General features: G+C 36.0%; 1 protein-coding gene across 1 annotated transcript; it reads left to right on the top strand.

Moving 5' to 3' along the window:
* The first annotated feature begins 1135 nt into the window (after positions 1 to 1135).
* On the top strand, positions 1136 to 11600 carry LOC130722961 (ABC transporter F family member 3). The gene is made up of 18 exons (XM_057573857.1): positions 1136 to 1425; positions 1514 to 1729; positions 2499 to 2688; positions 2788 to 2996; positions 3325 to 3477; positions 3819 to 3947; positions 4080 to 4181; positions 4290 to 4436; positions 6506 to 6568; positions 6765 to 6811; positions 6907 to 6966; positions 7119 to 7201; positions 8091 to 8185; positions 8770 to 8856; positions 10537 to 10624; positions 10798 to 10883; positions 11089 to 11151; positions 11251 to 11600. Exons 1-18 carry the CDS (start codon positions 1222 to 1224, stop codon positions 11371 to 11373), a joined length of 2145 nt encoding a protein of 714 aa, XP_057429840.1. The 5' UTR covers positions 1136 to 1221; the 3' UTR covers positions 11374 to 11600.
* Positions 11601 to 14400: the final 2800 nt, after the last annotated feature.

Here is a 14400-nt window from a genome sequence, read left to right as displayed (position 1 = left end):
AAGAAATCAGGGAAGGAATTTAATGAAATTATTGGTGGGAGAGAGAAAGAAGATGAGACAGTGGGAGAGTGGAAAATTAAAGAGGGAGAGAAAACAGAGGAGGAATAAGAAGATGAGAGAAGGGAGTGGGAGAAAGGAGAAACTCACCTGATTGGTGCATTTGGGAGGTGAGTTGAAGGAGTGCTGGGGCGGATTTAATGAAAAAAGATATTGGGGGAGAGAAGAAAAAAAAGGAAGTTAATGGGAGAGAGAAGAGAGAAGAGTGATAAAATAAAATATTCAGAAATAATGGTTTAGGGACACGTGGCAAGTTGTGGTTCAAAGTTAGGAGAATCAAATATTATAGAGCTGATGTTTTTTATAATAACATCTTGGAAAGTTATAGATTTGTGATAATTATGAATTATTGTTGGGTTTGTTAAGTATGTGTAAGAGACTACTAATATTCGTACTTTAAACTCGTTGTGTTTCGCACTTTAAAAGTGTGTTACCTACGCACTTCAAAGTGTGTCGCTTCGCATTTTAAAGCGCAGAGGTACACATGCAATTTAGAGTGCGATGACAATGTGCTTTACAATATGTTGGTAACACACTCACTTTATAGTTCGTAAACGCCACGTATTACAAAACAGAAGTAAATCATCGAACAAAATATAATCAAACATAATACAATAAAATTGTGTTTTCAGAAACTAGAGTAGCCATTTTTTAAACAACAAAATAAAATTACAATAAACCCTAAACTCTAAACTTATTTAGCATGTTTTGACAAATCTTCCTGCTCTTCAGCTCTTGATATTATCGATCCACATTATCTGGTGGCCGATGAGGTCGTCCGTTTTGGAAGAGCTTATTTGAGCTTATCTGATATAATAACCGCTTATGTCAGTGTTCGTGAGATCTTATGCAAACAGCTTATGGCCTATCATAAGCTCTTTTGAGCTTATTTTTCATAAGCTATTCAGTATAGCTTATGAAAAAAGAGCTTAAGCTTATATATAACTTATTTTTAATTTATTTCAATAAACTTTTTAAATAGTTTATCTATGACGCTTAATTAAGCTGTTTTTTCACACGGGATTTTCGATAACATAAGTTTCTATGAGAAATTTGCACTGTAATTGAGTTAAAAAATGGCATCAAAATCTAGGGCAAAATGAGGATTTAGTTACTCAAAGAGCATGTTTTAGAGTGTTCGGAGGCAGATTGTGAACTGAGAAGATGACGGAGGTAGCGAGATCAGTGGTTCATGAAGTTTTTGGAGAAAACATCGTCGACGTTGATGAACCAATCGTCGATTACATCGTCAACGTCCTCGCCGACGACGACTTCGATTTCGGACTCGACGGCGAAGGCGCCTTCGATGCACTCGGCGAGCTCCTCGTCGCCGCCGGCTGCGTCCCCGACTTCCCCGACTGCCGCACCGTCCGTTCCCAAATCCATTCACCGTTTTTCCTTTCTTCCTTTCTTTCTATGCAGTAACGATTGATTTCTGGCTTTGTGTGATTCTCAGGCTTGTAGCAAGCTCTCTGACAAGTTCGGGAAGCATGGATTGGTGAAGGAGAAGCCAACGGTGCGAAGCCTCACCACGCCGTTTCGAATGAACGAGGGATTGGACGACGGTGTAGCTCCTAAGAAGAAGCCTGAGCCAGTGGATGGTCCTCTCTTGACTGAACGCGACAAATTGAAGCTCGAAAGGAGGAAGAGGAAGGATGAACGACAGAGAGAGGTCAGGTTCCAACGAATAGGGTTTTTAATTTTCGCGACGAAATGAACTGAAAACATTCTTATAACATGTTTAGATCAACTTAGAATCGATTCTGGACCGAGTTTCATGCTAGAATTTATTTTGGCTTCAGCAGAAATTGTCGAAGGATTCCTAGAGAAACAGTTCTATAGGGTTTGGTATTGTAGCGAAATTGATTTATTGCAGATTGTGCTTGTTTTAAGAAGTATCATCTGCACTTTATGTATAAACTTCTTGTTTTGTGTGTATTATTACTACAACCCATTCAAATCTCTTGTCACTGCCTCACTGGTTGAAGGTTGTGACAGCAGTATGTTTCTTAGCCATTGGACCTTCATAATTATCCAAAGGGAGTTGCATAGTGCTAGGGAAGAAACTCTAGTTTGTCAAATAAGAAGGTATTGATGTTAGAAGTGATAAATGAATATATTTATTTGTAAAAAAATGATAATTTAAAATACGATGACGGTAGTTTTGGATTCCGAACTTATGTTAGGACTTTTTGTCAGTAGAAACCCATCTTCTCTCCTCTCCTCTCCATATACTCCAATATTGAAGGGGAGCCACAATTGAGAAAGGGGGGGGGGGGGATTTTGGCCACTCATTCCTTTCCCCTCTTAGATTTGAACTGAACTAAACAAGAAAAAACGTAGTTTATTTTCAATAGTGAATTACACTATGTTTACATTATACATCAAAACGTAGTTTATTTTCAATAGTGAATTACTGACTATAGAAACAATGTGAACAGGCACAATACCAAATTCATTTGCAAGAGATGGAAGCGGTGCGGGCAGGGATGCCTGTGGTTTGCGTAAGGCATGAGAACATGGGCGGTCCGAATGTGAAGGACATTCACATGGAGAATTTCAATATCTCTGTTGGTGGCCGCGATCTCATTCTCGATGGTTCCATCACTCTCTCTTTTGGAAGGCATTATGGTGGAGTTTTTCTCTTTTCCTTCTTCCTCTCTTTGCAGTGGACTTGGACTGAAATATAAAGTTGAAAAGAATAAAAGAATTGTTTTGCAACACGTGCAGGGCTTGTTGGAAGAAATGGTACAGGCAAAACAACTTTTCTCAGGCACATGGCTATGCATGCCGTTGATGGCATTCCCAGGAATTGTCAGATATTGCATGTGGAGCAAGAGGTTGTGGGTGACAATATATCTGCACTGCAGTGTGTTCTCAATTCTGACATCGAGAGAACTCAGCTTCTGGAGGAAGAAGCTCAATTACTTGCCAAACAGGTTCCATAGATACTATTTCAACAGCAATTGGGCTCCTCTAAAATGTCCTGCAGTTTACAGAATAAAGTGTGAAGTTATAACCATTCAATAACAACCATTGAGATTGTTATGAAATCATAAAATACTTGCTTTTGTATGATGATGATAAATTTCTTTTTTCTGTGTAGTCCTATGTTTTTCGTGAAAGTATATTCCTCACTTCATAACAACAAAATCCAGTACTTTTTTACATGAAAAAAAAAACTGAAGAAATTGATGTCATGTTTCGCTGACAATTCATATATGCTCCTGAAACTGGGACAGCTGATGATATTGTGGTTTTTGTTAGAGGGAATCTGAGGAGAGCATTGGACAAGGCAATGATAAACTGAATGGAGGGGTTGAAAGAGATCCCCATTCACAAAGGCTTGAGGAAATATACAAGAGGCTTGAATTCATAGATGCTGATACTGCGGAGTCACGAGCAGCATCTATACTTGCTGTGAGTTTATCAATGATTTGTACCATAATTTATTGAAGCTGATTATTGGAAGGTCTTATTATCATATACACCCTCCGGTCACTATTATAAGCAAAAGTTAGTTTTGTAGGTTCATTCAATAAATGATGTATGTGACCATTTTAATGACTACATACATCATTTATTGAATGAACCTAAAAAGCTAACTTTTGCTTATAATAGTGACCGGAGGGTGTATTAGCCACTTGGAGTTTGTTAGAGTTCTAAATTGGAATTTATTTTATGTTGCCTTTCACTTTGCCTTATTTATTGGAGAACCGATCATTCAAATCCCTTATCTTACTGTTCATGGGTTTTTCCAGGGTTTGAGTTTCACTCCTGAAATGCAGAACAAGGCAACAAAAACGTTCTCTGGAGGATGGCGGATGCGAATAGCACTTGCTCGTGCACTGTTTATAGAGCCTGATATATTGCTTCTTGATGAGCCTACGGTAACTCATCATTCTTAGTTTTTTTTTTTTTTTTTCATGGATGCCTTAATCACTCTAAGATTTGATCAAGATATTATAAGATATGTTTTTCATATTCTAACAAGAATATTATTTTATTTAATTTAATTGCAGAACCATCTTGATCTTCATGCTGTCTTATGGCTTGAATCGTACTTGGTTAAGTGGCCAAAAACAGTTATTGTTGTTTCTCATGCTAGAGAATTTTTAAACACGGTAATATATTGACTGATCTTGCTTTGAATAGGTGTTTTTATGATTAAGTACTTTCGCCAAATGTATTTCCTACATATTTTTTATTATTATTGTTAATTGTTTCTCCAGGTGGTTACAGATATAATTCACTTACAAAACCAAAAGCTGACTACTTATAAAGGGGATTATGATAATTTTGAGAAGACACGAGAAGAACAAATCAAAAACCAGCAAAAAGCATTGGAGGCAAATGAACGTTCCAGAGCTCACATGCAGGTATTACATTCACTTGGTCTTATTTTTTTTAATATATAAATTTTTGATATTTTTGTCCTACCTTATTCTGAAGTTTTTTGCGTTCTACTATATTGTTAAGGCAGTGTAGTCCCTTCCATGGTGATTGGAGCTTATAGTGTTGGTTTTAACATTGTGTATAGTCTGCATGTGACCTCTTTTTTCAAACATTATTGCGATGCTAGGAGATGGTCAGCTATACTATTTTGCTGACTTGTAATTTAGAACTTCGCACATTAAATTGCAATTCTGCACAACAACTACCAATTATCCCCCTAAGTGGGGTAAACTTGTCAATCTCTATTCTATTGTATTTTCTAGTTAGGGCAGTTTGTGTTATAACTTATGTTAGAACTAGAGCGGTATACTAATATGAAAGAACTTAGATTACTGCATTGATGGCATAATGTGTGGAACTTGACTTCTGAAATGTGCTTTCTGATATTTCAGTTATAATTATATTTGTTCAAAGAAAAAACACTTTGATGAGACTTTAAAAGTGGTGGTGTATTCTAATCTTATTTGTATCCGTTACCTATATAATGCACCTGCGTTCATGTTTTTTTGTGTATTCTTCTTTTATGAGTATCTGCAACAGCGCTACTGTGAGCCTCATAGTACTTGTCAACCTCAAAATTATTGCGTAAGGTTGGACTAGGGGTATGAGTGGAAATTTTCATGGTATACGATAATGGGGTCGTTTGTCTAAGCTTTTAAAACATGATTTTAAGGTTGGATAGAAAAATGATTACTTGTTTGGAGTTTTTTTTATATTATAAAGAACAAGATTGCCTACATATAGAAAATTAACTGCGATGCATGCAGATCAAAATCTATGGCTGTAAAAATTTGTTTTGTATTTTAACTTTTTATTATCATGCAAAACAAACTTTATGCAGGGCCGGCCCAACACTAAATGAGGCCTAAAGCCAACTTTAAAGTGAGGCCTTTTTTTTGGCCCAACACTAAATGATTAATTGTGATGATCGTTAGTCAACTGCAGATGATTCAGTCTCTTCATATAAAGTAAAAGTTATTTTCATTTGGTTACTATTATAATAAACACATTTTAATTTTAAAAGTAGTTACAGGTACTTTCTTTAGACGCTACTCAAAATAATTTGCTGTATGATTTTTCTCATATTCTAATTTTTCTCAAACGCTTAAAAAAATTCAATAAATATTTTTAAAATGGCTTCTCAGTAAAAAAGAATTCAAGTAAAAAATCCAAAACAAACGGGTTCAGTTGCATTGCATGGTTAAATTTAATTTTTCATTTTCAAATAAATATACTATCTATTGTATTACCAATTTTTTGATTATGAAAAAATTATTGTATTTATGTATAATGTTGTATTGGGTACCCATTGTACTATACCATGTGGTCAGTTGGTGGAGGAACTTGGCAGAAAGAGTCATATCAGGAAGGGCTTGGTGGTACTGAAATGCAGTGAGGATAGATTTTTCCACCGAACATTGATATCAGTGAAAAGGGTTTTGTTGGGAGAGACGGATTGAAACTAAGAATACTACGAAAAATCTGCTTTGGGATGAATTGTATGTCTAGACAATCCGAACTACGTCTTTATGTATCAGTTTTAGTATCAACTACAATGATTCAATCCTAATCATGCAGATGTACTCCTAAGTGCCTAAGATTGCTCCTAATTGATTGTGTGTGGGCATGCACTTGGATAAGCTTTTAAAACAAGGCACCTTTGTCCGAAGCTTCTTTTCCTAGCTTCTTAGAAAAGCATTTGCTGTTTATAGAAGACATCCAATTTCTGTAAATATTTTTAGACATATTTTTAATCAAAAGTATGTTTCTTGAGAAAAAGCTTGTATGAACAGGCTCTATATCATATATAAATGGTATGCTAATGTGTGTGTGTATATATATATATATATCTAGGATATTCTAACAGTGTTTTCCATTTATCATCTGATAAAAAATTACTAAGGCTTGCCATTAACAGAACTTGGTGTGCATGTGTAGCATTTTATTCAAGATTTTATTTGATATCTGACTTGTTGGTTTGCTTTTCTACCAGACTTTCATTGACAAGTTTCGCTTTAATGCAAAGAGGGCGTCACTTGTTCAATCAAGAATCAAGGTACTTGTTATTGTCAGTTTACCTTCTTATAAACCAAATGCTGAAAAATTCATGTTCATACATATGCCTATTATATCATGATTTTTCTTTGTATTGTTTATCTGCTCCCTGGTTTCATTTTTTTTTTCAGCTTCTGCGTGTATAGTTGGAGATATTTTTCATATCTAAAAGCTGTTTATTTCCTGAAATATTTCAGGCTCTGGATCGGCTGGGCTTTGTAGATCAAATTGTTAATGATCCTGAGTATGACTTGTTATTCTTTTATCACTTATCACATCAAAACATGTTTATCTCTGTTCAAGTGTTTTACTATGTCTTTTTTTTATGGTGTGATATAGCTACAAGTTTGAGTTCCCCACTCCAGATGATAGACCAGGCGCACCAATAATAAGTTTCAGGTAGAACATAAGTCCTTTTACTGGCTTTGTTGACAATTAAGATTTATTAATACTGATGAATACATTTATATACGAGCCCTTTATATAATGTTTGTGACACACATAATATGGGCTCAATCCCTTAACGAACTTGAAAATTTTCATGTGTTCAGTGATGCATCATTTGGGTATCCTGGAGGGCCCATTCTATTTAAGAATTTGAACTTTGGGATTGATCTTGACAGCCGTATTGCAAGTAAGAATACTTATCCCAGTCTTGGACTTGATTTTTCTCTCCGACCTTTTGGTTCATTTTATACTAGATTGCGGTAGAATCTAATTATTAGGGATTTAGATTTATTTTATTTTTATTTTTAGAGTTTATCTTAGGAGATCTTTTATTTTTGAGCTTGGGGTATCTTTTAGATTTAGAGTATCTTTTATATTAAGAGGTTATATTTTATTTTGATTTGTATATCTTCTTTATTTCTTAGTGGTTAAGCTATCTTATTAGAATTAGTTTATTATAAATAGGAGTTGATTGAACCCAGAAATTATGAATGTATTATTAGCAAGAAACCCTAATTCCCAAATAGGAATTCGTGGAAAGATACAAGGAAGAGATACCAAACACCCTCCCTAAACCCCAGAGAGATCCAATGCTCCCTAAACCTAATTCCCAAAGTGAATACCAAGATAACTAATGCTCTCTAACCCCTTCTTATTTATAGGCAACAAGCCTTACTAACCCTCTAACTAACTATGTGATGAGTTATCAGGAGTACCCTCCTTAGATTAGAATTATGGATTGAGTAATTGAGTTGTAAAGGGAACCCGCCCTATTGGAGAGGAACCTATTATTTTACAGTTTTTATAATAAAAATACCCAAAAAAATTATCCTTTATCCTCTTTATCCTACTGTTCCGTTGTTAGGATTTTTTCCGATCCTGACAGATTGTCTATAATTCATTTTTATGATTGCACTGCCTTATTTCATATAATATATTGTGGATATATCATTCCCAGGTTGCATCTTTTGGCAAACTAATGTTAAATAAACCTATGTATTTGGGAGAATGTTGATAAATTTATGACATGACTCTGCCATATTTTGTGTTAAAGATTATATCCTCAATGTTTGCAGTGGTTGGACCAAATGGCATTGGCAAATCTACTATACTTAAGTTAATTGCTGGGGATTTACAACCAACTTCTGGGACCGTCTTCCGTTCTGCTAAGGTAAAATTGTCCTACAAATCTACTGATAAAAGTGACTTCTTTTTGCCTCACCTCCATGGCATGCTTTCAACAGTCTTGTACTTTACTTTCTGCTTCTTACATGAGACTGCAATCAATGTTTCACATGTGTTAGCTTTATCTGTTGTCTTAATTCATGATAATGCCGAGTGTCAGCAGCCGATGTCTTAAGATTTTTTTAACTGGTTTTACCAGTCAGATGTAAATTTTAAAACTATGTATGTATGATTTGAGAAAGCTAATGCTGCATTTGACTAACAGGACTTATTTGCTAGAAATGATCATAATGGCAACATATCTGTCCTTGATGATGTCTTTTCATGCTCTAATATTACTTGGGATGATGAGAAGTGCTAGCAACTCACTCTCTACCACACTTTTTCCAACACTCTAATTGGTTCGAATTCATGTGGGTACTACTAAATTAGGAATGAGCCCACCAAGTTGAAAGTAAGACCCATGTGATTTAGTCGATCCCACATGAAGAGAGTGTGCCGGAAAGAGTACGTCAGAGAGTGTTGCTAAAACTCTTTGGATTATTATTTACACTTGATGGACTTCTACAGGTTCGAATAGCAGTTTTCAGTCAGCACCACGTTGATGGACTCGACTTATCCTCAAATCCTCTTCTGTATATGATGCGCTGCTATCCTGTGAGTTCCTTGTATTAAGAGATAATTACTTGTTTCTCTTAGTGTTTTTGAGGAACTTTTTTAAATTACTATTGCTCGACTACCTGAAGTTCTTCATTCAAAGCACTGAATTATTTTATGGTAAGAATTAAGGCTTCAAATTATGGTTATGAACTTCCTTTCATGTACAAACCAATGCAGTCTCCAATTGCATCCTAATGCAGTTGTGGCGACTGCCACAAGCCCACAGCCAATATCATGTAATAATGCATACTGAGATTTGAAACCATAGAAGAATGCAAGGATGAACAAATACTAGCTATAATTGTGTATTTGTGAAAACTATTTTGTCATTTTTCTCCTTGTGTGGATCGAGGTATGAGTTACTGTTTTGGTTGCACATTGATACAAACTAAGAGCCCATTTGGATACGGACTTATTGAAGCTCATCTACTAGAAAAAAAACACTAGATAAGCTCCAATAAGTGCTCTTTGGTTTGCCTCCAAACTAGTTGCAAGTCTGACAGTAGAATTTAAGGGGAAAAAGAGGTAATGAAAAGGAAAACATGTTAGGACCCTTAACCCATTAGCAGGCCCAAATGCTGCATTAGTCCATCATGAGTCTGTGGGACCAAGGGAATGGAAAGTATACTCTAGAAGGGGCAGAAAGGGAAGTCAGGAGAATAGAGAGTAGGCCCACAGTGAGGAATGAAGATTGATTGTAACCGTTTTAGGATATAAGGAAAGAGAGTGAGGTTGAGAGGGGATTCTGGAATCTTTTGTGAGAATAGAGATGAATAGGAAGCTGTGAGCTTCCTATAGGAGCTTAGCTCTGTGTCAGATTTGGGATCCTACTCCCTCTCTGTAATTTCCAGTCTTTTATGCAATAATCAATCAATCATTACTTTCTGAGTTCTTATTACATTGTTTTCAGCATATTTGTTAAACGGGTTCCTATCAAAACATGTTGCCCTTTCCTTCAAACCTGGATGTGTTTTATCTGAACCTGATTCCAACTTGCTTGTCGATCCATTTTATCTCGCAATATTGCCATCCTGCTGCTTTGAACCATTACCCAGAGTTGCAGCCACTGTTATCTGAGCGACATTTTGGCCAATTTGAGTATATGACTCTGACCAGACTCCCATTTTCACCCTGATACTTCTCACTCGTCAAATGACACCGTGATCCTGTAGCTCACTCTCCACAGTCCATGTCAAATTCATCAAACGTGAGCGTGGCAAAGGTCCCAGCGTCTTCATGTTATGCCCGCTTCTGCGAACCTCTTCCTTCATGCCATGTATGAGATACCCAAAGTATTTTTAATCAGGCCGTCTTGGTGCCTGGCAATCAATCGCTCAAATTCTTAAATGCCCTCATCCGCACCTCCTACTTGTTTGAGTGCTGAGAGCTGCTCAAATACATCACCATCACTGCTTCCTCCATACCTTTCGAGCAATTCACATTTCAGTCTCTCCGAAGTCATTTTCGAGTCACCAGTAAGTTGGGAATTAAAAAATGTATAGTGGATCCCTCGACACAGGTTATAGTGTTTGCTGGCAGTGACTATTTACTTTTTTTAACGAAAAAAGGGAAGGGGCTAGAAAATCAAAACTTGGGATGTTAGGCTGTAACATGGTGTTTTTGTAGGTGTCTTACTGTATTATATAATAAATATATGCCTATTTGAATATGCTGCAGGGAGTTCCAGAACAGAAGCTTCGAGCTCACTTAGGTTCTTTTGGTGTAACTGGAAATCTTGCACTTCAGCCCATGTATACTTTGTCAGGTATTATATATTCTTAGTTCGTGCTTTCATCATAAATTTGGTACTTTTTTAGGTTTAGTTCAATGGTCTTTGAGAACTTATTTGGGGGCAATGATTGTTGTAAGTTGCAATGGCTTTATAGATGTACCTTGCTGTTATGCATTATCTTTTGACTTGTTTAAATACTTTACCAGGTGGTCAGAAAAGTAGGGTTGCCTTCGCAAAGATTACTTTTAAGAAGCCACACATAATATTGCTTGATGAGCCATCCAATCATCTGGTAGGTTTATCTGTCTCTCTGACATTGTTTTTGCATATTGGCACATGAAAATCCTTTCAAATACAAGTGAGTTCGCCTTCGTAATAAGCTATGACGTATTAATCCCTACAAAGAGGCTGCAATACAGCATATACAATGCATTGTGACTTCTAAATCAAGTTACTAAATTATGAATCCAAAGTTGACTGTGATTGTAATGTTGTAGGACTTGGATGCTGTTGAGGCGCTAATTCAAGGTCTTGTGATGTTCCAAGGAGGAATTCTCATGGTATGCTCAGTTCTTCTACTTACTCCACATTCTTTTAATATTATTTGATTAGAATAGTCCAAAATTTTTACATCTAAATTGTTTTCTGCTTTTTCACAGGTGAGTCACGATGAGCATCTCATCTCTGGAAGCGTAGATGAGTTATGGGTTGTATCCCAAGGAACAGCAACACCATTCCATGGCTCCTTCCAAGATTACAAGAAGATACTCCAGTCATCTTAGGGAAGTGTGGAATTATTGAGTTAAATTTAAATTACTATGTCACACTTTTATCGTTACTATTCTTTTTATTTATAGTTAATTACTCTTACCTTTCTTTTTTTGAAAGTTAATTACTCTTACCTTTCTTAAGAGAAACTTTAACTACAATTCCCTCATGTTTAAACACACTCAAGTACATATTACACTTTATTATATTTAAATATTAATGAATCTATTAATGATTTAAATGATTGTTTATTTTTTTTTGAAATAGATTTAAATGATTGTTAATTAGTCACCTAACAAAAAAAATTATATAAGTATCAATGTCATGGTTAACTAATTTTATACATTCTAATTTTTTTGTGTGAACCTAAGCCCTTTAAATATTTATTTCATTGGATTTTGAACACTCTTCGAAAATTTATTTCATCTTCAAAATATTCTATAATTTCAAAATTATATGTTAATTATGATATAGAATCTTAAATATAAAAAATATAATCATAAGAATCTTATTTGTATCAAAATGAACACAAGGGACGTATCAAGTCAAGTGTGAACTGTTTATTGTAAGTTAAGGATTAATTACATTTTCGGTCCTTTAGTAATTAGTAGTGTTTGGGTGATCTTGATCCCTCTAGTTTTTCCGTTAAATTTAAATCCTCTAGTGAGGATAAAGCGTGCCAAAAAGAAGATAATTATGAAAACAGAATAAAATATTATTAAGAAATAACATATATAAGAACAAGCCTTCTCATGAAATGGGCAAACCGGACTAGGCCAACGCGACACTCCTCTCTTACTTTGCTGATTAGAGCCTTAAGAGAGCCTTACTTTGATAATTATATTTAGATTAAAATGCGCTCATCCCCCTCAACAATTATGAGAATAACATTTAGCTTCATTTTTATCCAAATTTTACACTCTACCCCAATAATAATCTTTGAATTACACTTAGCTTTATTCTTATCTAAAATCTACATTCCACCCTACCCCTTTTAGCACCATCCAAAAGATCGCAATAGGATATTCTTTTAGCCTAAAATTAATTAATTTAAATAATAAATAATAAATAGATTAAATTATCCTCTAACCAAACCATAAGTCTACTATAATTTTGTAAATATTCTGAATATTTATAAAATATCTTAAATTCCTCTGAATGAATAATAATAATGAAACTTTATATTCATTATGGTCAAAATATTTCTAAGATAACATTTCTTAAATTCTAAAAAAATATCAAAAAAAATTGTTTATTTCATTCTCAAAAAATAATTCTACAGTTTTCAAATTATTTTTTGCACCATTATATGAAGACCCATATTCGTTCTCTCAAACTTAATTTTGGATATGCAGTTGAAGGTTGTTGATATCTGGAGGAATGGGGCTTGAGATTTCTCATGGTTGTATATGCATTTGCCGGAAGTTATGAAGGATGAAATTCAACGTGCGATGATCCTTGTTCAACCGGAGGGTGCGAATTTGATTATGTGGAACGGGGAGAACAATGGTTGCTATTCCACGGTGTCGACATATGCGTTGTTGTCAGATGATGGGTAGCCTGCATCTCGGTCGTGGAGGATGATTTAGAAGTGTGCGGCACCGGAGAAGGTTCGCTTCATCCTCTGGTTGGTAGCTCGAGAGGCCTTAACTACGAACAAGAAGCTCCATCGCTGCCATCTTGCTAGCTCCGCAACGTGTGGCCGGTGCGGTGCTCTCCGTAGATGCCCGAGATCGCAACAGGTGTGAAGCATTTTTAGATGGGTGTTGTCGTCGACTACACACGGGTTAACGTTCCATTCGTGGCTTGTTTCCCGATTGCACTATGTAAATCATGCCCTGTCATGTGCGATCCTCTGGAATCTGTGGCTCTAGAGGAACAACGCAGCCTTCGAGCAGAACTTGTGGCCAATTGGGGTGGTGTTAAGGAAGGTGCATATCTCTATTACAGAATTTCACAATTTGGGGACCTTGTCGATTGGGACAGGATTGTTGGGAAACAATGTTCATGATGTTGGGAACAATGAAGTAGAGTTGTATGTGGACGGGAGTGTGGTCGTAGGGATCGGTGTTATTGGAGGTGGCGGGATCCTGTGAGTCAGGGTTGGCTGGTGGTTTTCTGGATTTGTAGCTTCCTTTGGGACCGGGGAGGTGTTTCTCGTTGAGTTATGTGCATTATTTGAGGGCTTGCAGTTTGTGTGGGAGCTAGGATATTAGAAGGTTAAGTGTTTTTCTAATTGTTCCAAGCTGGTGGGGGTGGTCACTATCGTTCATGATATTTCTGGGTATTGACATCACATTATGATTCAACAGGTTTGGGAGTTGCTCTGTAGGAGATGGGAGATCGCAATTAACCATATACCGTGAGAGAAAAACATGGTGGCAGATGAGTTAGCGAGATATGCAACCAAAGTTGGCTATTGATGGCAGATTTGGAAGTACCCTCCTTCCATTGTCGTGCCCCTACTATGCTAGGATGTGTTAGTGTAGTTTTGTTTTGTTGTTTATGTTCCTATGTAACGAAAAAAAAAACTTATTCATAATAAACTTAAGTTTACTAAAAAGAATCATCAACAAGTTTACTAAACGTTTCAACAATGAATTGTGTTATATATGTGATTACCTTAGCTATTTGGCTATTAAGAACGCTTAAGCTCACGTGACATTATAAGTAGTATTTATGGATATTGTGATGGTTTTTTATTATTGGTATACTAACATGTGTAGTCATCACAAAGAGGTACAGATGTTCTCATACATACCTGTTTGAGTTAGGGATGACCAAACATGAGTAATGACATATGACATTGTGAAAGACTGGCTCTGGAGTTATTTCTTCAAGGGAAAGACTTTGAATTGGCTTTGCCTCATATGCCTCATACTGATGACATAGCAGTGGAAGCTCAGATGACTAAATGTGCGGTTCTTGCAGTAGTTTGTTTCAGCTTTTTTCCGGACTTCAGACCCTCCATGAAGGAGGTGTAGGCATTAGAACGTGGGCAGAAGTGTCTGAGATTATTTGGCATGTTTAGGTATTATTGT

Source organism: Lotus japonicus, chromosome 6 (genome assembly GCF_012489685.1).
Source record: "Lotus japonicus ecotype B-129 chromosome 6, LjGifu_v1.2".
Taxonomy (NCBI): Eukaryota; Viridiplantae; Streptophyta; class Magnoliopsida; order Fabales; family Fabaceae; genus Lotus; species Lotus japonicus.
Note: the sequence above shows the minus strand (reverse complement) of the source record. Positions and strands in the feature narration are given on the sequence as shown.